The following is a 24841-nucleotide window of genomic DNA, read 5'->3' as shown; positions in this document are numbered from 1 at the left end:
GTTGTGGAATATTGCGAGAGAGCTGAGCGTGAATGGTTTGCAATTAGTTGATGCGGTTTTAATAATTTGATCTTCGTTTCTTCGACTGCATACTCTGAGGAAAAGTGGTATCACATCGTTCCCAGGAAACATTTCCCATCTCCTTAACCAATGATCTCATCACGCCTCCTGCTCGAGCCGGTGAACTGCAAGTTCTCATTGCCAGCAACACCGGTCAATACGTTTCCGATACCCTGCACGTCACCGGTTCCGCCCTGCATGATCGTGGCGTAGTTGTTGGCGATGAGCTGGATACCAGAAACGAACCCCTGCTCGTCGAAAGCGCAGTGTCCGCCGTTGGGCGAGTTGTTCACCGTCTGCTTCGCGTTCAGCGCCTGCGCGTTCAGGCCGGCCTGGGTGCCGATCTGCTCGTACGCCGTGATGGCGGCCGGGATGCTGCGCTGCAGCTGCGTGAGCTCCTGCTGGGTGCTCTGGAAGTGGATGCGGGTGTTGGCGATGGCGGCCGGGTCCTGGACGGCGACCTGGGGCTCGAGGCCGCCGCAGTTGAGGAGGACGCCGTTGCCGGCGAAGTTTTGCATGTGGGCGGGCATGAAGAAGCCGGAGAGCATGAGGGAGCCGCCCGAGACGCCGGTGAAGAAGACGTTGGACTGGTTGAAGGCCATCATCTGCGGGAGGGTCTTCTGGATCAGGTCGTTGACGGCCTGGGAGTGGGCGACGCCGTCGGTGCGCTGGAGGCCCTGGCCGCCGCCCCAGAAGAGGTTCGGGTCGGGGGCGAGGACGGCGACGCCGGCGAGGTTCTGCTGGACGCCCTGGTTCGGCATGTCGAAGAAGGACTGGCCGCCGTCGCCGTGGAGGAGGACGTTCAGGCCGAGGGTGCCCTGGGCGCCGGGCTGGGCGGCTCCGCCGGGAACGCCGCTTGCCGCGGTGAACTGTTCGGCGGGGCCGGAGATCTTGAAGCGAAGGTCGAGGCCGCTGGAGCGTGTTAGTCGAGAACCCTTGAACAGACGTCGAACTGGCTTACTTGACGTTCGCGGTCATGTCGAGAATCATGGATCCGTCCTGGGCCCGAGTAATGCCCTGCGGCACGCGTGCGGCTTGCTGCTGCGCCGTCTGCCTGTTTCCATTTCCACGTCCGTTTCCTTTTCCTCTGTTTTGCGGCGCGGCGTCGACGAGGCTCAAGAGACTGAGCACGACCGCAAGGGCGGCGGCGGGGGAACGGATGGTCAACATCCTGTCTGTTTGGAATGAAAAAAGAAAGAAATAAAGAATGGTATTAAAGGATGATTAAAGAAAGGGAGGATGGTTGCTGGCTGCCAAGCTCGCGGCGCGTCGCTCTCCCACGAAGATCAAATCTTGGAACTCTGTTGAATGCTCGGAATTTCCCAGAAACCCGGGGAAATCAAGAGTCAAGAGAGGGAGGAGAGGATGGGGTGGCAGGCTAGGTTTATCTTTAAGAGAAAAGGCAAACGGCAAACCGTTTGCTGCAGGAGCACATACGCCGTGGTCATGGGTAGTATCCGTCTGAATGGAACGGACGACGACCATAACCTTGCCCTGCGCTGGTCATGATGCCGGGATGGTCTGCTGGACCTAAGGTCAAGCGAATGGTGCCTTCAGGCTAAAGCGAGCCACACAGGCTCGTCACGAAGCGAACCATCTCAAATCGCCACGGGCGAGTAGGCAGACCAGGGACGAAAGAAGGGGATAAGCTTGTGTTGTCGCTGTTTCGCCTGGACTCGGTTGTGTGTGAGAGTTGGGACAAGTCAGTCTGGAGTCTGATCGCCCTCTGGTTGGTGGAGAGAAGAGAGTGGTTTGTTTGAGGCCCTTCGAGAGGAGTAGTCAGCAAGGCAGGCTTCTGCTTGTCCCTGGAGGAACGAATCACGTCGTTCTTCATCAACCTCGATGCATGGGCTGGGATGTCGGGTAGAAGAACCAGCCGCGGGCTAGCGTGCGTCGTACCTGAGTTTGTGAGTGTGTGCCTGGTGATGGTCGACGACGTTTCGCTTGGCGCGATTCGGGAGCAGAGGGATCCACGCTGCAAGAGGTGTCGCAGACGTTTGAGGTTGTCGACGAAACCTACCCCGGGCGCCGGGCGTACCCCTGTCTGCCACCGCTCGGGCGGTCGCCTCAGACCCCGGTCCGGGGGGCCGGTGCTCCACGCTGGCACAGTTCCTGCGAATGGCGTCGTGTCTTTCTGTCATTTCGATGCTTCTTCTGTGGTGCTTCCATGATCGTCATTGTTCCGCGGGAGGTCTGCTAATATTTAAGGGTTTACGGTTTTCTGTGACTTTGTTGAGGCTTGGTGTTTTGGATCTTCGCGGGCTAAGAGATGCTAAGAATACTAAGCATTGAGGCTCGTGGAGCATATGGGGTTCGGCAATGGGAATCGCGAGTATGAGGAGGACTGGCGATCAATGTTGATGGGGACGGATGTTTTCGCAACATTAGGTTCCGGTGGGAAAACGGGTCGGCCGAAATAAGCTCAGAAGTAGCCAGCAATACACCTTGTTTTTTGTCTTCGTGACTTGCTGACGGCGGTGTTCACCGGAAGCAAGAGCTCGGACGCCATCGGTTTCGGAACCGCCTATCTGAACTTGTATTCAGCAGAAACATCTCAGTTGGTTGACCGGAATCGCTAAATAAAAACTGCAAATACCATATATACCGACCAAATCGTCCGTGACTCTAGCTAATAGTCTCTCATCAGATGACACCCATTCTAAATACGCTCAGTCGTACAAAACCATCGCCGCGTGGCCCTCAAAGTTTGGGGCCCTGGGCCTTTCTAGCATCCCTTTCGCGGTCGCGGAGAAGTCTGCGCAGAATCTTGCCGCTGGGGCTCTTGGGAATGATATCGATAAACTCAACACCGCCCTTCAGCCACTTGTGCCGCGCCTTATGCTCCTCAACATACTTGCAAATATCGGCGGCAACTTCGCCCTCGGGCTTCTTTGCGTAAGGGGCGGCGCGGACGACGTAGGCTTTGGGTACTTCGCCGGCACGTTCATCAGGCACTTGAATGACGGCGCAGTCCGACACGGCCGGGTGGGTGAGAAGATGCGCCTCGAGTTCAGCCGGGGCGACCTGGTGGCCCTTGACCTTGATAAGTTCCTTGATACGGTCGACAATAACGAGATGCTCGTTGCCCTGCGCTGACTTGCGAACGAGGACCTCGTCGCCGGTACGAATCCAGCGACCATCGTCGTGCCATACGAACGTCTCGGCGTTGGCGCGCTCATTGTGCAAATATCCCAAAACGACGGAAGGACTCTGCACGAGGAGCTCGCCGGGCTTGTTGTACTCCGTGATCTCGGCGCCGGTTGTGGGGTCGACAATCTTTCCGCGGGCGCCGGGAACGAGAGAACCGGAGGAGCCGACGTCAATGTCGATTTCGGAAGTGGTGCAGACGACCGTGCATGTCTCCGTCATGCCTGATGGTTGTCAGTCTTTTAATACCAGAAATGCGAGGGAGGAGTCTTACCGTAACCTTGGCCAACGTGCCACTTCGGGTATTGTTTCTTGAGGTCCTCAACGGTTTCGGCACCAAGAGGTGCTGCGCCGGTGTAAACGAATCGCACACTAGTGAGGTCGTATTTCTTGCAAAGCTCTTGGTTGCGAATGACCTGGATGATGATCGGAGGCACCTGAACTCGTCAGACTTGGTTTTCCAATGGCAATAAACGGCTACGTACCACAGGTAGGCAGTTGATCTTGAAGCGTTGGACGGCGTCGAGGAACTGCTTCAGCTCAAACTTGGGGAGTACGATGATGCCGTCGCCTCGGTAGGTGCCGCAGTGTGCTACGACTACCAAACCGTAAATGTGGCTGAAGGGCAGAAGTCCGAGGCCGACTTGGGTATCGATACCAAGCTCTTTCCTGGCAACGGACTCGTATGTTCTGAACTGAATAACGTTGGAGATGACATTTCGGTGTGAGATCATGACGGCTTTCTGAAATACATGTCAGTAAGAACGCCAGCGCGTGTCGGCAATGTGATCCACTCACCGGCAAGCCTGAAGTACCACTGGAGTAGCAAAGATAGGCAACCTGCCGAGCGCCCTGGCCCTTGACCCAGTTGAGAGGCTCCAGTTCTGGTAGCGACTTGCCCTCTTGAATGAGGTCCTCCACGGTGATGTAGGGTGTTTTCTGGTTCGCCCCAGGCACTGGCAGCAAGAAAATACGGTCATTGGGGATGTTGACTGCCTTGGCTGCCTTGAGCGCATTGGCGAGCAACGGAATGCAGGTAAACAGAGCCTTGGCGCCTGACGATCGAAGCTGGTGCTCAAGTTCGGGAGCTGAGTACGCGGCACTGGCTGGGGTGACGATGCCTGACAGGCGGTGGACGGCGTGTGTGAAGGGGATATAATCGATCTGTGCACTGTTAGGCCCCACCGTTCAAGTGAGATTGTCAACTGCCTAGCGACTTACAGTGTTGAGCGAGTAAAGGCCAACGACCTTATCCCACTCCGTGCCTTCGTTTGGCGCAAAGTCGAGCTTCTTCGAGATCGCCCTCGCCAGGAAGTCGGTTCGTTGCTTCACCTCGGATGCAGTGTACGACCTGCCAGAGAGACCGCAAGTGTACGGGTTTCTGGCCTTCGCAAGAGGATAGCGACCGTATTGCTCATTGTTCATGAACTCGCCAATGGTGATCGAGTCTGGAGGGTCTGCAGAGAGAGAATGAGCTTGGGCTGCGGTGTGACGTGGGGTAAGATAAGGCGCGCTTACCGATGGGCAACTTAGGGACCCATGCTGGCGATGTGAAGACCATCTTGAAGGCTGATTGGAAGGTGGTCGCGTTGAATAGACGATTTGTACGCTCCTAGTGGAAGACGCGGTCCGACCGTTGAGATATCGAGATGTACTGCGTAGGACGAGAGAATGGGGGACTCTGGACTTTTGAATGCGGTCGGGTGCGCACGAAGCTCGGTGAAAGAAGAAGCTCCTTGCCGACTGATTAACGGAAAATGACAGCGAAGACCCAGATTGCTCCTCCTCCACCTGCCGGGGGGCTGGACCGAGTTCAGATCCCTTGAGCATCTTTCGCCATTGCGCAGCTGTGCCCTGACAACTGCGACAGCACCCCCTGCTTTTACCAGCCCAATGCAGAGCGTCCAAGACTTGGAGAAGGATAGCTTCCCCCACTTCTCCGCATTTCTCCCCACGCAAGTGTGACCAGCTGCACCTCGGCAGAGAGGCGGCGTGATAGTGCGGCATCTTGCCGTCCTGTTTAACGTTGGGAACGTTCCCGAGTCATTTGTTATGCCGTCGGCCGTCATTTTTGACGATCTTGAGTGGACGAAATGCTAAGGCGTTAACGGCGCAAGAGCCCAGAGAAGATCCGATGTCAGGAGCCGAAGGCGCAGCGTCAGCATTCGATCCCGGTCTCCATTGGTCTACCCGTCGTGAGCTCTCAAATTGCTCCAAACTTTGGCTACTCATGATCCATGTCGTCTCCAAGGAACGTAGAGCACCTGTTGACGGAAATCTTAGGGGAAAGCGCTTGGAAGAGGTATCTGCCGGTCGGGCCTTGGTTGTCGGCTTCAGCGCGGGAGGCCATCGGTGTTTATGTCCTGGTGAGCTTGCCGTTTCATAGCCGGTTAGCCAGCTGGGACCGAGGCCGCTTCCCCAACTGCCAAGTAAACAGCCCGAGATTGTCCCGATGACAAAGCACTACCGCTCGGGATCTCATTCGTCACTTTTGCCCCATATTGCACATCGCACCCCGGAACTTAATTCACAATTCACATTGTTGGATCTCCGGTGCGGAATTGATTCCCGCCCCGGATTCTTGACAACTTCCCCGGTGGACCGCGCAAGATTGCCGCTCTCCATTCCGCACCCCCAAACCGGGGCGACGACAACATCGTGGGGTTTTTCATGCGGAGGCCCCAGATGAAGCCAGTTTTGCTAGACCCATGGGGTTTGTCTCCTTGACGCACCTGCTTGGCAACCCGTATTTCAGTCTTTGCCGGTTTTCTCGACCAGATTCAACATGGTTCCGCAGTTTTCCAGACGCGGGGATCCGATGGCTTCCTTCATATTTATATCTGCTTCAAATTGAAAACACGGAGTGCTTCCGTCGTCTGGCTGTTGTTTTTTTTGCGGAATGCTGATGGGTTGTCCACCGCACTTACTTCGAGACCAAACAGGTGGTCCTTTAAAGTCTACATTGTCATTGCGTCAAGCAAGTATTTGCCTTGGTTATGATGCAATCCAACGCTCAACGGTGTTTCGTGAGCGAGCTGGTCCGTCTTTGGTTTGGCAACTCCGGCGCGATCGCTGTCGATTCAAGTTCGTCTTGTTGTCTCTACTATCCAAAGTGACTGCCATCAGTCACAACTCCAGAGGCCTTGCTCTGATGTGGGTCTTCCTTGTCGTTTTCCCAAGCTTTGCTATTGAGACCTCGCAAGCAGTCTCTGATGGCGAGATTTGCGGCTGCAGTTTGATTCATTCGACCCGCAGAATGCGTCCATTCATTTCTGTTGCAGACACGCAAGTACTCTATCCGCTGTAATTGGGCGAGTTCACCTCATTCAAAGCTCTTAAGTATGCTTCGTCTGCTCTCTCTCTGCACTCCTTCTTTCTGTGATCCAGCGATGCTTACTTACAATGAAGGCGTTCATTTCAAAACAAGACCATCAACCTCGGTCTCTACCGTTGATGTTCCTCTCATCACTCTTTTCCATGCTTAATGCGAGAGATGGCTACGATGGGTGGACATATTCCCTATTGCAGCCTCAGCAAAACAGACTTCTCCGGCGCTGCCAATGCCAATCACGACAACTTGAATATGTTGAGTGATGCTCTTTAGACAAGCAAGATACCCGTGTTATCGGCATCAATCTACACAATTCCTTTCTCTGTCAAAAGATAGAGCTAAGTTGACTGGACTTGCCGTGGTCACTTGATGTTCTGATGTTCTCCTGAGCGCCGTCCTCTTCCGTTGACTTCCCACATACTTAAAGCATCTATCTTCTTTGCACACCTATCGTCAGGTTGGGCAAGAATCTCAGATGCGGTCTCTCTTCAGACGACAGTATCAGCCGCACCTTCCTCCATTTCGAACCTTCCCATTGTGTTTCACACCTGCCTGGATACCGCAGTGGTGCCGTTTCCAAAGCCTATAAGAACCCACCCAACGATCTTTGTGGCAACTTGATCTTCTTCTCTTCCAACCACACATCACAACAACTACACATCACAACAACTACACATCACAACAACTACACATCACAACAACCACCTGCACAGTTCTAAAGACTGTGAAGCAAGGTAAGAAACAACCATTGACGTGTGCCTTTTCTTTCAAACAGCAATTCAATCTTTTGCCGTTACACACTCACACTTGCGACCACTTCACTCACTAACTCTCTTCCATACAGACTGCCTAGTTACTTCGCTATACACTATGCTCCTTCTCTTATATCTATAACTTCTTACTAACTTTTCTACTATTGCTATTAGAACTAAGTCTTTTAATCTTTAACTCTCAATCTTTGACTCTTAACTCTTAACTCTTAACTCTTAACTCTTAACTCTTAACTCTTAACTCTTAACCCTCAGCTTAACCTCAACCTCTACAACCACCTCTGCCCTCAAACAACCCAGCAGCATTAGCTCATGTTTTCTTTTGGGATACTTTCTCAATAAGGTATGTTGCTATCCTCTGCAGTTTTGTTCCCTCTTCCGTACTCCTACCTTGCCCGTTCCGCTCTTGCCAACCGCAATTCAAACGTTAAGAATGCCAAGGCATCTGAGATCACAGCCCAGAAGGGACTCAACACAAGTCTTCATACAACTGATTCTCCCTTATTTTTCACATCCCCTTTCTTGTTCCATTCCAACGCGCATGCCCTCCAGTCACAAACCGTGCCTTCCTGTTATTGGGATGAGCGCTGCTTCTACACTTGGCAAGAACGTCCCTGCCGACTCCCCATTCCATAACACGAAGGAGCGTCTGAGTCCTTGGACTCTTTTCAAGATCGTGCCTTCCACTGGTTGTCAGCTCTCAGTCCCCAAGTCCTAGCCCCTCCCTGCTGACGATAAAAAGACCCAGTCTTCCCTTCTTCTCTCCACAACCTTCCCCTCCTCACCTCCTTCACAAGGATACAACCTTCACAACATCGCCTCACACCAGAGCATCCAACAATAGGTTGACCTCAAGGTGAGCAACTGTTATGTTTCAGTCAATGAACCACCCTTGGCTTTTGTTCCATACCTGGTTTCTTTGTCCCATATCACTCTAGATGTTCCATTGCAAGCTGCAAAAACAATCCTGCAAGAGCGACTCACTTCCTTGGGAGCGGTCGTTCCAAAGCTCGAAGGTGCGCGCTGTCTCAGTGTCTCGCCTTCTTGAATTTGGAATGACTGGTCTCAACGCGCCTTCTTTCCCCTTCCTCTAGAACACGCTTCCTCCGCTGTTCTGTGGAGCCCCCAGGACCACAAACCTCTATCGCACCTTCTAGTTCACTTGATTTCATTGCGGAATCGTTCCTTCCTGCTATCATCCCACCACATCGTCCTTTCTCTTCTGCTGACTTCGCCTGTCTTCTACTAACACAAACTTTCAGGATCCATACAGACGAACTGCTCCTGTTCTCTTGCCTACCTACCACGCTACCTTTCGACATCCTTCCCCAATCTTCTCATTTATCCTACATCTTCCCAACCTCCACCAGAAGGGTGCTTCACTAAGATTTCGACTTCAACGCTCGGGACCTTCTACCATATATATCTGTCATTAAGCGCAGATACAGCAGATCTCTACCAACATCGACTTGCAATCTTGATCGCGTAACCGCCAACTTTCCGCACTACCTCAAGTCAACATGGCAGCTTCCAAGCCCCGGCCCATGGATGACGAGAACTTCCGCATCTGGGCTGACAACCGCCAAGCTCTTTGTGATGCTTTGCCCTACTTCAAGTCTCACGAGGGCAGCCTTTACACGTCGCTGAAGGTTGCCAAGGGCATTCTCATCAACAAGCATGACACTGTGCGTGATATGCTGGGCTCAGAGGTGATCATTACCACTCTGTAAGTCATTGTCACCTTTATCTATTTGCACCTTCACTAACAATGAACTAGGGGTGGCGGAAGAAAGAAGAACGACCAGGGAGTGTACTTCCGAACTGGGGATGGATCCAAGATTGTACTCAGAGCTGCAACCCTTGCAATGGAGGCGCATTCACCAATTGGTGTTATTCTTGGTATGTGTTTTATCCACAAGCCTACTTGCTCTTGACTTACAGCTAACGCGCTCCCAGGTAACAAGTACCCGTCACTGTCCATCCCACTTGAGCATGTCTACAATGTGCTGGACTTCTTCACGCTCACAGACATCTGGTCTGAGAGAGACACCAGAACCACTGATGGTGTTTCTGTGTGGAAGATCCGGCTTGAGAAGACTGATCGCACCAAGAAGTCCTGGTGGGGATCTGGAGATGCAGTTGATCCCTCAGTCGGCGGGTTTCCCGAGGAAAGACAGCACTGCAACAAGTGTCTTACTCCATCCAAGCAGATGTTCTCTCAGGGTTGGACCTGCCTGAATGATGACTGCGAGGATACCTTCATCTTCCCTGGTGGCATCAGTCCTATGGAGCTGACCTTTGCTTCCGATGAAGCTTCTCCTCTGGCATGGTGCACGGAGTGCCATAAGAGCAGCAAGACGATCTTCAAGGATGGATGGACTTGTCTCAACAAGGCCTGTGCCACCGCCTACTTCAAGTTCCCGGCTGGAGTCGATGTCACCAAGCTGTCCTACTCGAAGGAGTTCCTCCAAGAGCGCACCGCCCACACCCTACCAGTAGGCTATATGCTGCAACCTCCACTCCCCCGTGTTGGCGCGGGTGGGTTCCTAGGGACGGAGAAGCAGATGCGAGTTGGCATCGTTTGTCCGCTATGTGGCTGCTGCTCGAGACGAAAGTTCTGGACACGCTGGGCTTATGAGAACCCAGTGTGCGGCTTCGTCTTGAATGCCAAGCCAAGTCCACTTCCGGTGACCTCCATCCACATCGAGGAATACCACCATAACAGAATGGCTTCGTTTGCGAACGTAAAGGCGGACTTCAACATTCTACGGAATGGCAACTCCGCGGAAGGCTATGCTATGGAGCAGTACCTGCTTCCGGACCCTCTCGACATTACAGAAATCCTCGGATCTGTCACCGTCTTCCGATCAACACCGGTGGTCAACCAGCACCCTGGAGGTCCTGACCGTATGTGGCATCATCTGCTTGATGAGACGGCCAAAGACAATTTTGGGCTTCAGAGAAACGCTGCCATCCATCCTGGTTGTAAGTGTCGTCGGCTTTTACCACGAGACCGATGAGCTAACTTGAGTCAGTGCCCAGCGAGAAGTTCACTCGTAACTTCCTCCAGAACTTTGGTGCTCCCTACAAGTTCGCGGTTGACGTGGCCACCAAGTCCTTCAACGAGGCGCCTGAATCCATCATCGCAGCTCTCAAGAGACTGCGATGGGCTGGCAGAGTCTCTGTCGAGAACATGAACAACGCGCTTGAAGACGAGAACTTGGATGTGGTTCGCGATTCCGTCTCCGATAGATTTGTTGACTTCAACGAGCTTCTCTTCATCGGATACATGGAGGATGACAGAATTGGCGTAAGTATACAGCGATCCCCGTTGTGCGTTTTCGAAGCTAATCATTGAGCAGTACCATGACGATGGCGAGAGCACCCTGGGACCCACGGTTGCTACGCTCTCTCTTGGAAGCCCAGCTCAGATGATGTTCCGCTGCAAGAGCAGATACGTGGGACAGAATCCGACGGGAATGGACCCCGTTGTTCTCAAGCTCCCGTTGCGCCACGGAGATATGGTGGTGATGCATGGCACTCGTATTCACCAGGCATATGAAGTATGACTTGCAGTTTGTATTTCTCTAGGCTTATGCTAACATTGTGTAACAGCATGCCGTCAACCCCAAGGGAAGACGTCGCTTCGCCCTGACGTCTCGGTACATCGTTCCAGAGACGCTGGACGCCAGCGCAAGAGCCGAAGCTGCCAAGAAGAGTCTGGTTCGACCGATCCCAGCGTTCTGGGACTTCCCCGGAGCGACCAGTCAGACAGCGAGCACACGGAGGGCTACGACTGGAAGGAAGCGCCGTAGCGGCGAGGTTGACGACACGAAGAAAACTAAGAAGCCTAAGACCAAGGCCTAGGCGCGATCTGAAGAGGATATATCGGAGATGATGGGATGATGCGGCGTACTTTGACTTTCCTGTTTCTGCGGTTGCGGTCGCATTCTGATTTACAAACGAGCTTGGCGCGAGGAAGTATTCACAGTTTCGCAGTTTCTCGAGGAAAGAATATCGTCATCAGCGGCCGGCGATATACCGGTAACATACGCGCGGGTGAAAGCGCTCCTCGTATTCATAGTTTAGCTCTGCCGTTTTCTGCAGTTTCCCACTGGCATTTTCGCCAAGTTGCACTTAATAGCTAGATACCCAAAAGTTAGTTGCTCACTTGCCTATTCAATCTGATTTTCTACATCACCGGCTCTCCCGTTGCCTCCCTACGTAATATGAAATACCGCCGGCATTGGACCGTCGACGCAAGCGTTTCGACGGTGGTTCTAGATCCACGTGGGTTCAGCGACTGCCTTACTAAAACAGTAGAGCGGCTGCCCAAACTGCAGCTGAGCGTTGAGACACGTACAGAACATGTCTCTGGCGGACTCAACATCTTGGGTCCCGGGAAGGTCCAAGTTCGCCCGACCTCTCGGAAATCCAGGGTGCCGGCGGGGAAGGGCGGGAGAAGAGAAACCCGCCCCGGGCAAGTGCCAGGTCAGGACAGAACTACCTAACTGCCGGCAATTCTCATTCGACGGCGGCGGCGGAAACGGTGCTCTGTCTCTGCGGCACCCTGAATCCAGCGTGTTGGGTGGCCGGTTGTGGTCTGGTGTTGTCTCAGAAAATCGTCCCCTTCTAGACCCATTTCCAGAAGAGGACCTTGGCGTTTATGTAGGGTATGCGGCCGTTTCCCACCAAGGCAGAAGGGAAGAGCTCCAGCTTGCTTGCTTGTTTGCTAGAGGTAGGCAAGTAAAGAGGGAAGGAGGGAAGCTTTTCACCTGGGACCATCACAACCGCAATCAAAAAGCAGTCTCAGAAAATGAGTTTTCTATTTTACAATTCCAGGCCTTGTAAGAAGGCATCATCTCATGTCGTTGGTATCGTGACGGGTCGTAAAGCTTGAAAAGAAAAAAGACAAGCAAACCAAAGGCCTAGCCAATGCAGCGTAGGCGCTCATACAGGCCTTCCCAAGATGCCGTTCCCAAATGCCAATGCCAATTCCATTGCCATTCCGTTCCCAAATGTGGAGGCAAGACCTTTCTGGCCTTCCTCAAATGCAATCATCAATCAATCAAGCAGTGCTTTTTTCTTATCCCAACCCCTCCCTTTTACAAAAAAAGGTTCCTTAGACAGAAAGCCACCCAGAAAGAAAGAAAGAGAAAAGTTGAGACAGCTGTCTTAGACATTCCAGAGCAAAGCCGCCAACGTCATGGCACTGCCCAGAACGAGACAAAGGTCTCTCGACTCGGTTCTCCACGAGACTGCACCTGAGTGCGAGTCATTGGAACCCGCGGTTGAGGTCGAGGCGGGGTCCTGTGAGGTGTCGTGCGGCGAGGTCGTCTGAGAAGAGGGAGTCAATGTCTTGGTAGTCTCTTGGGTTGCGGCTGAAGTAGCGGCAGCAGAAGAAGCAGTAGCAGAAGACTTGACAGTGCCGTAAGATGGCATTGTGAAGGAGATGGAGAAGGTTTGACCGTTGCCAGCGCCAGGACCACGAAGAATCGCCGTCGTAGCAGGGTTCATAACCTCTGTTGTAGAGACTTTAGGTAGCTGACTCACAGTCGGGTCGTCGTCGCTGTAGCCCGAGGGACCATCGCAGAGGCCCACAGCAGAAGACGGAACGGCATCCTTGCCCTTTCCAATAGCCACGATGGCGTCCCGGCCACAGTTAGCGGCCTGGGCGATGTGGATGGCTTGGTTGTCCCAGTCGAAGACGAAGTATCCAGCACGCAGGACACTATCACCAAGGATTTGCTGATCGGTGGTGATGACGAGGCCCACGTAGCATTGACCGGACTTGGGGCCCATATCAAGGATGAAGTCGCTGAGGGGAATACGAATGGTCTTGCGACCGAACTGGAAGGTGATGTAGGCATCAGATCCGCCGTTAGTGAGGGGGGGAGTGCGGAGAGCGCAGTCAGCAACCCAGTAGCCGCCTTCGGCACTCGTGGCCTTGAGGTCGCCGAGGATTTGGTTGGCAAGAGAGGCATGCAAGCGACTAAGGGTCGTACCCGAATCGAGCATGACATTCTTGTCAGCATCGGCAAGGTTGTAGGTCTTGGCATCGCCCTTGGGGGAGATCATGCCGACGGAGGACAGCGTGACGGCGAGGCTGTTGATGTGTTAGTTGGGAAAGATGTCAGAGCGGGAGAGAGAATTTACCGAGGCTCACCACGGGCACCGGTAGACATGGGAACTTGCTCGAGCCTGCCAATGTACTTGCCCTTGTCGAGGCCGCCGAAGATGAGAGCACCGCTGTCGGAACCGGCGTGGCGGAGATCGAGAGCGAAGACGCGGCTGTTAATCACGCCCTGCTCCTGCAGAGAGTTGATGACGAGGCTGTAGGGCTTGCCGGCCGAGTAGCCAGACTTCAAGTCAGGAGCGAGGCCAAGGATGCCGGTGCTGATACCGGTGGACTTGGTAACGACACCAAAGGTCTGGTTGGTGATCTTGCCGGAACCGCTGAAAGAGATAGTGTCGGTGTAGTAGGCGATCTCGGCGCTGGTCAGGGTGTCAGGCTGAGAAGAATCGCCATAGTTGAGCTTGCGGCTGTCGAAGGGGCCGATGGGCGGGGTGCGGCTGTTGCGAGGGATGTACTGGCCGGCGGAGCTGCAAGCACGAGCCTGAGAGGCGGAAGGAGCGGTGCTGCAGTCCGGGTTGACCCAGAGCTCCGAAGATCCAGTGTCAAGAAGGACAGTGATCTTCTGGGAAGGAGTGCCGATATCGACTTTTTTTTTTTGGAAGAGTCAGTCTCGAGAACCAAGGCGAAGAAAAGTCGGAGCGGGATGGCACTTACTTCCCAAGGAGTAGTAGTACTGGCGGTTCACGATGATAACATCGATGGCATCGCGAGTGCTCAAGTGGCTCAGATCGGGCTTGATCTCGTCGACCGGGATGCTCAGATATCCATCACCTTTGATGGTCTCACGGCGAACGTGCGCGGCAGCAACGGAAGTCACTGCGGCGGTGGCGCCGGCAAGGGCGACCAGAAGTCCTGACTTCATCTTGAGTCGTTGGCAATGACGAAGTTATTTTTTTCTGGCGACTTTGGCGAAACCCAAAGATGATGTTGTGGGAAAGAGAAGGGAAGTAGAAGGTCCAGTGTCCCTGCGAGTAGATAGGTGAGGGTTGAAGGTGGTGAGAACCCTGAGGCACGCAAGGCGGGGCTTGTAAAGAGCGGACAGGGGCACGCGGCGGGTTGCAGAAGTAAATAAGAAATTCGAGGCAGGTACGAGGCAGGTACGAAGTAAGGTAGGCGCCACCCCGGATTTCCAGCTTCTAGAGCGCTCAGCTTGAACCAGATTGGGCAGGCTCGAGGTTCTGCTAAGGCAGGGTAGTGTAAATCGGCGGTGGGGTCCCGTCGCGCTGGCTCGCGGGCGAGAAGGTTGAGGCGGCAGCCATGGCTTAAGCCGCGCAGTCGCTAGCAGATATTGGCGTTTATTGAGGCTCAAAGACCCATAAAGAGACGGCCTGTCATAAAATGGAGCTCCTTCCTTCTATGAACTGCATGCGGGTTTTCCCTGGCCGATTGTGCTCGAACCCAAGCCTTTCGTCCCTTGGCCAGATCACCGTCGGTACTTCGGCAGCCGCGTGGCCAAGGGTATCTAGATGCCAATCATTTCCCTGTTGGACAGCACCAGCAGAGCGGATACTTACAAAGGAAAACGTGTTGTTGAGGAGGGCTTCTGCATGCAATTCCACTACCGGACCTCCCACACCACGTGACGTTCTGGTCTGCATATCGCTGCATATCGAAATCCTAGTGAACATAGAACATCAGATGGGTGTCTTCCAGGCCTTCTGGAGCCCAAGTGATGCCAGCTATGGTCAGTACCACACACTGTCTCCTTCGGCTTCGAAGAAGTGTCTGATGGACAGGAACAGAAAGCCACCTTAGGAATGTAAGACAACCTCCCGGACCCGGCAAGCAACGGCCACCGCGTGGCATTGCCAATAGGCTTACCACCAAAAGCATGCTAGGCTTCTTGGCATCAGACATCGTGAAGACTGAACCTGGATACTGGGACTCGAGCCGTCATTGATACCAAAGATTAGGCACACGATACTGGCCGTTGACCGGCCACTTGGGCTGTACCAGACCTTAGTTATTAAACAGTATCAGAGAGAACGGGAAGAAGAATGCATCGACCGACACGTGGAAGTGATGTGCTGCCACTGGGAAGCTCAGTCGCTGAGTTTCTTCTTGTCTCAACGCTGTCCTGCCGCTCTTATGTCCCCGAGTAAGGTATTCTTGTTGATTTTTTTTTCGTTCTTGATTCTCATGGCCAAAAGACTTCCCGTAATTTACCGCCTCAAGGAAGCACCGACCGGCAGTTATAAGGGATTACACTTGCAATACCTCATCGTCCCGAGATCATAATTCAACCCATGACACCCATGAAAGGGAGAAGTTGATTCGGGGTTTGGTGAAGATTTCAGGCCTGACACGGCATGAAATTGCGGTTACACGAATGTTACCCGTGCCGGAGATGATCCGAGAAGTCTGCACACCCAATCGGCCGGTGTTCGTCTCCAAGTCATCCCAAGTATTTTGGCTTCGGTGAACTCGGTGAGGTAAACTTCTGTACGCAACAAGATCGGCAAGGGTGCTCCACACTCGAGCTTGAGCTGTCCGGGGTGCGTCGCATTGATTGAGGAACCAATCAGCTCCAGTCAACCCGACTACACCTCTCGCCTCGGACGACTATGTCGCATCGTCAAACGCTTGCTTGGCGATTGTGATCTAAAACTCGGATACTAGAGAGGACGAAGCCTAAAGACTAACAATACTGAAAACGAAATCCCGAAGCTCTAGTCATGATGCTGGGTATACCAGCGAAGCTTCTGTGCGGCTTTCCTAGGGTCTGGTGGCTGGCGATGCTAGCGACGGAGGTTTGCGTGTGTACCGCTTCTGTGTTGAGCGTTATGATTGAGGCGCTTTTGGTATCCTGTTCTGGCGTTTACGGGCGGATACACGGGAATGTCAAAATCGTCATTGACGCCTTGGCGGGCTCCGAGTCGGGCGCCGTCCGAGGCTGAACCTGAGGTGGCCGCGGTAGCATCATTTGGTGAAGACGAGGTTTACGGTGACGGCTACGTCGGCGTGGGAACGGAAGCATCTCAGCCCTGCCTTGCGGTGTCTCGATTCGAGGACGCCTGAAATGAAGGATTAGTTCTCCGACACCTGACGAGGAGTTGATTTGGCCGGGAAGACCCGCGACGAAGGTGTCCGGATTAGAGAAGCAGCACCGATGGCTGCCGTTGAGTGTACGGAAACGGCGTACAGCGTGGTATGGAGTGGTCCGATGTCTGTGGGTGAATCCGGCGTGTCAGCTGGGGAGCTGGCTGCGTACGATGCGATTTTGTGCCCATAACCGGGTGCCGTGTGATGGGCCGCATCGGGATTGTCGGAGATGCGAAGACTCCGGAGGGAGCGGCGTGAGATGCGGAGAAGAATCACATAGCAGATCGGATCAGGACGTGATTGGTCGGATTTACGCTGCAGAACGTTTCTGAGTCCCAAAGCAGATGGTGTTGACACCCACCCACATGCAAGTGACAGTAAGAAGTGGGTTGGGTGGGAAAGGAAAGGTAACGACATCCGATGTACCGTGTGAAGGCAGCAGGCCGAGTGGTGTAGTATGGTAATGAATGGGCAAGCTTGCGTTTGGGCCGGTCGAGAGGATGTTCCGGGGCAAAGTTAGGACCTGATGCAAGTGGAGGAATTTGATGAGTTGGCATTATCGGAGGGGTCGATGAGCCCGGACGTGATGAGGGGCAAAAAAGACTTCACATGCCAAGGAGCAAGCGATGAATCAAGGGTTGGAGCCAACAAGGGAGCGCATAGTGTCAACGCTGCAGCCCTGAACGACTGAAGGTATTGATAGGCGTGGGACGGTCTCTGCGAAGTCTCAGCCAGGCGAGGTGCGGGAAGAAGGACGGACGATTGTTGGGAGGAAAAGAATTCGAGGTCAAGGTGCCAAAGGTAAAAGTTGAGAAGCTTGTGTGGCGTGCGGCGTGGGGGTATGGACTGCGTCCAGTTGGAAGGGGTGCAGTGCTGACGACATTGGATGAGACGGCGGTGATGACCTCTGAAAAATTGGATGAAGGGAACCCGGGCCAAGCAGGCAGTACCTGCTCAAGCGAGGCCTAAGAACCGCAAGAGATAGCGAGAGGACTGTCCTGCTGAATACAAGATAGCTAGGGGAGGTGATGGTGATGAAATGCGTACTCCCAATGCTTTCCTGTATGTTCCTGGGTAGGTAGGTAAGCAATATTCAGGCAATGTAGACTAGGTGTTGTTTTCGCAGGGCAGAATGGCTGGAAGGCATAGTCGGGCCTGTGTAGATGCGCCCGAGCGACTGTTAGAACCAGTCCGAACTGGTGGGATCATCCCAGGCATCTACCTGTCGCAGAGTGTTCCAAACACGGTTTTCGACTCCAAAACACCTGGCAACGAGAACCCGAACGCCCAAAATAGAGGGTAGATCGCTGTACAGAGCATGTTTAGCACCGAGCTGCTGGGGGCTGCTGCATCGTGAGTTCGACGGCGGCAGGTCTCAGAAAAAAAGCTAGGGCGGGTAGGCAGGCAGGGAAGGGCGTAGGGGCCTAAATGTAGGGGCGATGAAACGGGTAACCAATGACAATTTGCGAGGGTATTCACGTTGGAGAAACCAGGTGGACGGCAACTTTGAACCGACGGGACGGAGGAGGTGGCTCTCACCTTTCACACAGCATCATGCCCGTTGTCGTCAGACAGCTCAGGTGTGGTAGCATTGCAGCTCTCTTCAGCTGTTCAGGCCACCTTGCCAGTCCAGCCCCGTGGAAATGCCGAGGAGCGTTTGAATTTTGGCTGACACTCATCTTTTCTTGACCAAACTTTTCTTCTTCTCGTGTTGTTCTGATGGAAATCGTAATAGTACGACCATATCCGTACGGATACTGATACGGCAAATTTGACATTCCGCGGTAAGAGCGATTCGATAGTGCTCTCCAAATGGAAACCTATGCAAATGCCCCTTGCTACCCCAAATTTGATGCCCCGTCCATCACAATTGCAGGGTGCGCTGTGGAAATCTCCCCAAGCCCCCTTTTGCCCCTCTTGACCTGGAAAGCACAGGGCTGCAGGGGATGGGAGATTCGATTCATTCGAAGCTCAGGCCAGGCCGTTCTTGAAACCGAAATGGACGGCCGACTGGTGAGAATCCCAGCCTTCCTTGTGTGGACGCGCGACCGAGAACCCGGCGTTTGAACTGCTCCCCCGAGATTAATGCTACCGCTTTCACACAGGTGCTTCTCCTTTTTCGTATCGCAATCTCTCCTTCCACATGCCTCGAGCATGTGCTTTTACGAAGTAGGTACTTTTGCTTTGCGCTTGAGATCCTTACTTGGATAGGTACACTTGTCTGAGCCCGTGTTCCAGCTCCAGCTTGTTTTCAGTATTATTTTCTTTCGCGCAAACCAGAAAAGACTTGATCCGTGAAACTGCAGAGAAGAGAGTGCGGCTAGCCAATCAGTCAAGTCGTCGGATAAATAAGTGATGACGACAATCTAGGCCGCAGCAGGAATGGATGGCAGCTAGAATGGGTGGTGCGGTAGGTGCCTTACGAAAAGAAAACCAGGTGCATCCAACTTTCGTCTGTCTGCCATTCCCATTCGGCCCATCAGTCGACTTCCAGCGTCCGCACGTCAGTCCGCAGTCCGCCCGACAAGCGCTCCCGCCCCGTGGCACCTCTCGCTGACGACCTGCACCGGGACCTGCACTTTACCTCGCGATTTTCACAGGCCTTGGAGGCCAGCCACCCACCGTCCCTATTTTTTTTTCTAACCCACCCGCCGTCCATCTCTTGCGAACAGTATCCCAGCAACTCTTCATCTACTTACAGGCCATCCACGCCCGCGCCCCCGGTCCGACTCGGTCGTCCCCTGTGTTGGCTTGGCTTGGCTGGGCCTTGACTGGAATCTGTTTCTGTCGCCTGTCTTGTCTGCCACACCCATCCTTCGCCAACTGCTGGCTTTCTCACCACGCCGCCTTCCACTTCATTTTCTCCAATGCCTCACTGCTTCCTTGCTTTTCGCGATCCAAAACGCCGCCGACGACTGCCGCTCCTCCTCCTCACCACTCTCTGACGCGACTCCTTCCAATAGCTATATCCAACCTCGATGCCTTTTCCTTGCCGTGACCTGATGCTACCCGCCACTCGGTAGTCCCTCCTCGACCTCGACTCCCTTTGCTCCTCGGGCCCCGAGCCCCCCGGCGCCATGAACGCGATCCAGCAAAAATGCCGCCCGAAGCATCAGGTTCTGGTCCTGAAGTGCTATCCGCGGACCTCCAAGGGCGCCGTCGATGTGAAGCCCAATTCTAGCGAGTTGAGCTATTTGCTGTTCTATGCCACCTCTCGACGTTCCAAGATCCAGAAAATCGGCTCCTTTCTCGAGAAGAAGACCGCCAGCGACGTCTGGCGACAGCGCATCGGGTTCGTCATCCCCAAACCATACAGCGCAGATCGTGCCGTGTTGCTGACTCTTCTCTGCCCAGAAATGTCCAAGTCACTCTTCGAATTCTTACTGCTTTGATCGAGAAGGCCCCGAAGGACCTGCCGCTCGTCGCCCCTAATGTTCTCAAAATCCTAGACCTCATCCTTGGCTCCAAGGATATCACCATGGTCGAATCGTCCATTCCTACTTTCGAAGCCTTCTGCCAGAATCACGACACCTCCTCCTCCTTCGCCGACCAGGCTTACCTGGCTCAGTACGAGTCCATTGTACGCAGCTACGCCTCCCTCGCCTCGACTCGTCAAAATCCTGGCAAGGGAGCATCCAGCAAGCCTGTCCTGATGCGATGGAGAAATGCCGGCCTGGAGGCAATCAGGACGTTATCTTGTTCAGAGGCACTATCATCCGTCACCGGTCGCCAGTTTGATGTTATTATCCCCGTCATCTTGGACAACCTGTGGTGGGACGACGACGAGCTGCTAGAGACCTTGTTGTCAAGGATACACATGGAGGAAAAGGTTCAAACAGAGAAGCTTCGCCGTAGGACGAGCGTCGTTTCCAACGGGACTGGTGACACAGGCGAGGCCAACACCATCGCATTGACAGGGACCGCGATGGACGTGGACAAGTTGGCCGAAGAGGATGTCGGTGTCCTTGCACTGCAATGTCTGAAGCAAATCTTCATCGCTCCCAACCGGCCGCAGATCCACTCTGCCACCGCCTCCCTTCTGCAGTTCATCGAGAAACGCGTTGCGAACGGCGACTCGGTCGTCAAAACGGACGAGAAAACCACCAAGGACTATGGGTGGGCAATCAGCATCTACGGCACAATCGCTCGTTGGGCTCCGGTGCAAGACCGATACGTCATCTTGGTTACTGCGTTGGATCATCTGGTGAAGGCGCCGGTCAAGGACGACAACCTCAAGTTGCACCTGGTTTTGGCAGCCATGATTGGCTCGCTGCTGCGGTCAGACGTGAACCTCATCGGCTTGAGCGCCATGGACGTGCTGCTGGGCCTTATTCAGCACATGAAGAAGCTCATCCATCTCCCCGGCGCCTTCGGCCGAGCTGAAGCGGACACCGAAGGAGGGTCACCACCCTCTCCTCAAGCCTCTGCAGATGTACTGGCTCAAAGGCGCGAGCTTTTGGAGCGAATCCAGTCCTGCATCGGAGACTTGGCCACGCACGTTTACTACGCAGACCAGATATCGGACATGATCTCGACGATTCTGCTTCGACTTAAGCCGTCGAAGTCATCGAGCGCCAACTCGTCGCCCCAAGCCGAGAACGCGGAGCCACCTTCTCAAGACGACCTTAATGGTGGCCAGTCTCAGCTGGAGGCCTACCTCTCCCGTAACGTGGGCAAGACCGCTGCTTTGAAGGCCATCAGAAATATTCTTCTCGTGGCGAACCCTCGAGCCCAAATGTCTGGCAACCTGAACTTGTCAAGAAACAGGGTCCCAATTCAAGTATGGGAAAGCACACATTGGCTTCTGCGAGATCCGGATGGAGAAGTCAGAAAAGCGTACGTCGAAGCGCTTTTGACATGGCTTGATCGCGAAACCACCCCGGCAGACCTCAAAGCACGAGACGTGAACAGAAACCACCGATCTTCGCTGAAGAACAGCCGTGAACTCCAACCCGGGAATTCCACTCAACGAGCGGCGTCAACCGCCTCTAATCGAGACAAGCCTTCACGAAATCGCTCGCACTTCCTCCAGCTTCTGCATATTGCTGTGTACGATAATGCACTGCAATATCTGGATTTTGACTACGACGTCATCTTGCTTCACGTTCTTCTCAACAAGCTTGTGATCCGTCTGGGTGTCAATGCAGTTCAATATGGATTGCCTATGGTTTTCCGTCTCCAGGAAGACATTCCCGACGCTGAGACGCCAGTGCAGAAGGTACGCCTCGGCAGTCTCTGCCACGGATACTTCTGGGCCGTTACCGAAAGATTCGATATGGAAAACTCCGTCGTCGGCCGCGCTATCACAAACGAGGTTATTCGTCGCCGCAGCAAGCATTTCTGGACCGAAGGTGTTGCCATCCCCCCGCCGGCAATGGAGATTATCACTCCAGGCGTGCCCACCGGGCTCACAAAGATGCCTACCAACGAGGTTGAGTCTGAGGCTCTTTTACCATTTGATGACAGAGCAGCACTCGTGGAAAGCATTGCAGCGAGTTACGTCGACACGAGCGTCTCACCGCCCACAAGTCCTCCACAGTCACCCGGGCGCAACTTTTCGCATCCGATACTCAGCCCAACACTCAACACGGGTCCTGTGGCTCCTGGGGATGAGCTGCCGACAGCATTCCGTGAGCACATGCTAGCGGACTGGTCCAGGGACTCGGCTATGTTGGCTCTTCAAGCGGGAAGCAAGTCGGAGTCTTTGGCTGGCTCGAAAACCGGCACCATGGGAACCAACCGCTACCACCTGACCGTCAACGGCGCTAACGGACATGGAAACACGGCGGCGTCTTCGCCAGTAGGCAGCCAACACAATCTTCGTCCGAACACCTCTCAGACACATGGCGGCTTGTCTGCCATGAGCAAGCTGCGCAAGAGCAGCGTCCGGAGTGGTGTTTCGGCCACCCCTTCAGACTCTAGCAGAGGGGTGGTTGCCTCTGTGGACCAGCTGAAAGCGGTCTTGTCAGGCCAAGTGCCGGCCACACCAATTGGCACATCCGCCGGACTACACCATGACAGCGACAGCGACAGCATGGTCAGCTACGACTTCACACCATCAGAACTCAGTTTTAACCCGGCAGCTTCGCAAACAGAAAACGGCGGCGGAGCAGCACTGGGTCGCGCCCGGTCCGCTTCACAATCAAGCAAAGGCGGCCCATTGAACTCGAACCCTCTGTATGAGCACAACGAGACGGAAGTGGTCCCACCGGTGCCGCCATTGCCTGGACACATCGGTGGACTCACATCGTCGATTGCGATTCAGGACTATGCGGTGAAGCCGGCGAAGAGAGACCTGAGTAGCCGGGGAGGTGACAGTTTATACCATGGATCGACCAGGGGAGATGGAAATATGTCAATGGTTTCAGGAGGGGGAATGGATCTACACGAGCTTCTTAATGGGATTGATAGCCGGGCAGGGGAGCTCAGCCTGGGAAACGTAACGAAGCCGCCTTACTAATGGACACGGGCGAGGTCGCGAGTTTTTCGAAAAGATTGTATTATTACACCTGGGCTTAGACGTTTAGCGAGGCGCGATGCCGAGTGTTTGCGCAGTTTTGATGCGCATTTCTAAGAAGCATCTTCTAAACATCTATCGACTTTTCGACCTTGTTAAATCTCGTACACCGACCCTTCACCGAGCTTCCGACTGATGTCACCCCTGCATGCAGCCAATCACATCCCTGTCTTAGGCGGAAAACGCCGCCGCGAAGCTCCAAAAAAAATAATTGACTTTCACTTGTACCACGTTGTGCAGCTCCAACAGTTCGCCTTCCAACAACTCGCCTTCAACCCCCAAAGGCGCCGACAAAAATGCAGCGCACAAGACGCCTCCCCCTCCGCCTGTTCCCGGCGACCCAGTCGCTGGTCAGCGGCCGCCAATGCCTCGGCGCGGCGGCGGCACGAACCATCTCGACGACCCCCCTCAAGCCCGCCGAGGTCGCCCCCGTAGTCGGCACCGGCCCGCCCCCGGCACCCCCGACCGCCGAAGACGACCGCGCCGCCGAGCTGCGCGCCCGCATCGAGAGGAGGAGGAAGCAGGCCGAGATGCTCAAGCAGGCCAAGAACATCCGCGGCGCCGCGGACGCCAAGAAGGCCGCCGCCGGTGGCGGTACCGCCGCGTCCAGGGCCGCGGGGCTCAAGAGGAGGTTCTGGAACGATGTCAGCGTGCAGGAGGTCGATGGTACGTTATAATGCTCTGGTCGAAGGCCTTCTAGATCGTGTACTGATGATATACAATACAGGCGCCCTCCAAATCCACCTCGACGCCCGTCCCCTCCGCCACCCCCTCACAAAACAAATCATCCGCCTGCCCCCCTCCAAGCAGCACCTCGCCTCCGCCCTCGCGATCGAGTGGGACCTCCTGACCTCCGCCCAGCAGGCCACGAAGCAGCACCTGATCCCGCTGACGTCCCTCGTCTGCCGCGCCCTCGACATCGCCGAGGACGACGCCGCGAGCGCCAACCCGGGCGCCATCCGCGAGGCCATCACCACCACCGTCCTCCGCTACCTCGACACCGACTCCCTCCTCTGCTGGGCCCCGCCCCCCACCGCCTCGGACCGCCGCAACGAGGCCGGCGAGGGCCTGCGCGACGTGCAGAAGCGCACCGCCGAGTCCGTCGTCGGGTTCCTCACCTCGCGCGTCTGGCCCGGCATCGAGATCGGCCCCGTCCTCGACGGCGACGCCATCATGCCGCGCAAGCAGGCCGAGGGCGTAAGGGAGGTCGTCCAGGGCTGGGTGATGGGCCTCGACGCGTGGGAGATCGCGGGCCTCGAGAGGGGCGTGCTGGCGGGGAAGAGCCTGGTGAACGCGGCGCGGCTGGTCGTCGAGTGGTCCGAGGGCCCGAACGGGGCGGACCGGGTCGAGGGCGAGGAGAGGTTCGGGGTCGAGGAGGCGGCGACGGCGTCGAGCGTCGAGGTGACGTGGCAGACGGGGTCGTGGGGCGAGGTCGAGGATACGCACGACGTCGAGAAGGTTGACTTGAGGAGGCAGCTGGGTAGTGTCGTTCTGCTCGTCTCCGGGACGAACCGCAAGTGAACTTGATAGAAAAAAGTAAACTTGTTGCGTCGAATGGGATGGGGGTGATATTTGTACATCATGATAACTCGTCCAAGACGGGCTTGTAGGAATAAGTAATTGCGGTGTGGACTGGGCACCCAGGTCGTCACCTCGGATCTAGCATGAACTCGAGAACACAAACAACACAGACATCCTGAAAGTAGATCGTTAAGTGCATTCCAAGCTCCAAACAAGTGTCACGTTTGACCCACGAGTGACGAGGATCCGATTTCCGCACTCGACACGGTTCAAATCACACACACATCTCGCGCAGCACATCAGGAGAAGAGTCAGGG

At 54.7% G+C, this 24841-nt stretch overlaps 6 protein-coding genes across 6 annotated transcripts; 3 read left to right on the top strand and 3 right to left on the bottom strand.

Moving 5' to 3' along the window:
• Positions 1-143: 143 nt before the first annotated feature.
• CkaCkLH20_02943 (uncharacterized protein) lies at positions 144-1230 on the bottom strand (the record flags this gene model as incomplete). The annotated part of the gene is made up of 2 exons (XM_038885662.1): positions 144-972; positions 1022-1230. 2 exons carry the CDS (start codon positions 1228-1230, stop codon positions 144-146), a joined length of 1038 nt encoding a protein of 345 aa, XP_038748861.1.
• Positions 1231-2760: 1530 nt separating this feature from the next.
• On the bottom strand, positions 2761-4768 carry CkaCkLH20_02942 (4-coumarate- ligase; the record flags this gene model as incomplete). The annotated part of the gene is made up of 6 exons (XM_038885661.1): positions 2761-3431; positions 3482-3644; positions 3693-3950; positions 4006-4371; positions 4429-4664; positions 4726-4768. 6 exons carry the CDS (start codon positions 4766-4768, stop codon positions 2761-2763), a joined length of 1737 nt encoding a protein of 578 aa, XP_038748860.1.
• Positions 4769-8828: 4060 nt separating this feature from the next.
• Positions 8829-11175, top strand: CkaCkLH20_02941 (uncharacterized protein; the record flags this gene model as incomplete). Its single annotated transcript, XM_038885660.1, has 6 exons — positions 8829-9034; positions 9086-9207; positions 9265-10293; positions 10344-10618; positions 10671-10871; positions 10924-11175. 6 exons carry the CDS (start codon positions 8829-8831, stop codon positions 11173-11175), a joined length of 2085 nt encoding a protein of 694 aa, XP_038748859.1.
• Positions 11176-12483: 1308 nt separating this feature from the next.
• CkaCkLH20_02940 (eukaryotic aspartyl protease) lies at positions 12484-14306 on the bottom strand (the record flags this gene model as incomplete). The annotated part of the gene is made up of 3 exons (XM_038885659.1): positions 12484-13414; positions 13465-14029; positions 14099-14306. 3 exons carry the CDS (start codon positions 14304-14306, stop codon positions 12484-12486), a joined length of 1704 nt encoding a protein of 567 aa, XP_038748858.1.
• Positions 14307-19563: 5257 nt separating this feature from the next.
• On the top strand, positions 19564-22946 carry CkaCkLH20_02939 (uncharacterized protein; the record flags this gene model as incomplete). Its single annotated transcript, XM_038885658.1, has 2 exons — positions 19564-19778; positions 19841-22946. The coding sequence occupies 2 exons, from the start codon at positions 19564-19566 to the stop codon at positions 22944-22946; spliced, it is 3321 nt and encodes a 1106-aa protein (XP_038748857.1).
• A 353-nt stretch (positions 22947-23299) lies between these two features.
• On the top strand, positions 23300-24524 carry CkaCkLH20_02938 (uncharacterized protein; the record flags this gene model as incomplete). The annotated part of the gene is made up of 2 exons (XM_038885657.1): positions 23300-23669; positions 23731-24524. 2 exons carry the CDS (start codon positions 23300-23302, stop codon positions 24522-24524), a joined length of 1164 nt encoding a protein of 387 aa, XP_038748856.1.
• Positions 24525-24841: the final 317 nt, after the last annotated feature.

Source organism: Colletotrichum karsti (assembly GCF_011947395.1).
Source record: "Colletotrichum karsti strain CkLH20 chromosome Unknown Scaffold7, whole genome shotgun sequence".
Classification (NCBI taxonomy): domain Eukaryota; kingdom Fungi; phylum Ascomycota; class Sordariomycetes; order Glomerellales; family Glomerellaceae; genus Colletotrichum; species Colletotrichum karsti.
The sequence above is the reverse complement of the archived record's forward strand: the minus strand, read 5'-3'. Positions and strand labels throughout refer to the sequence as shown.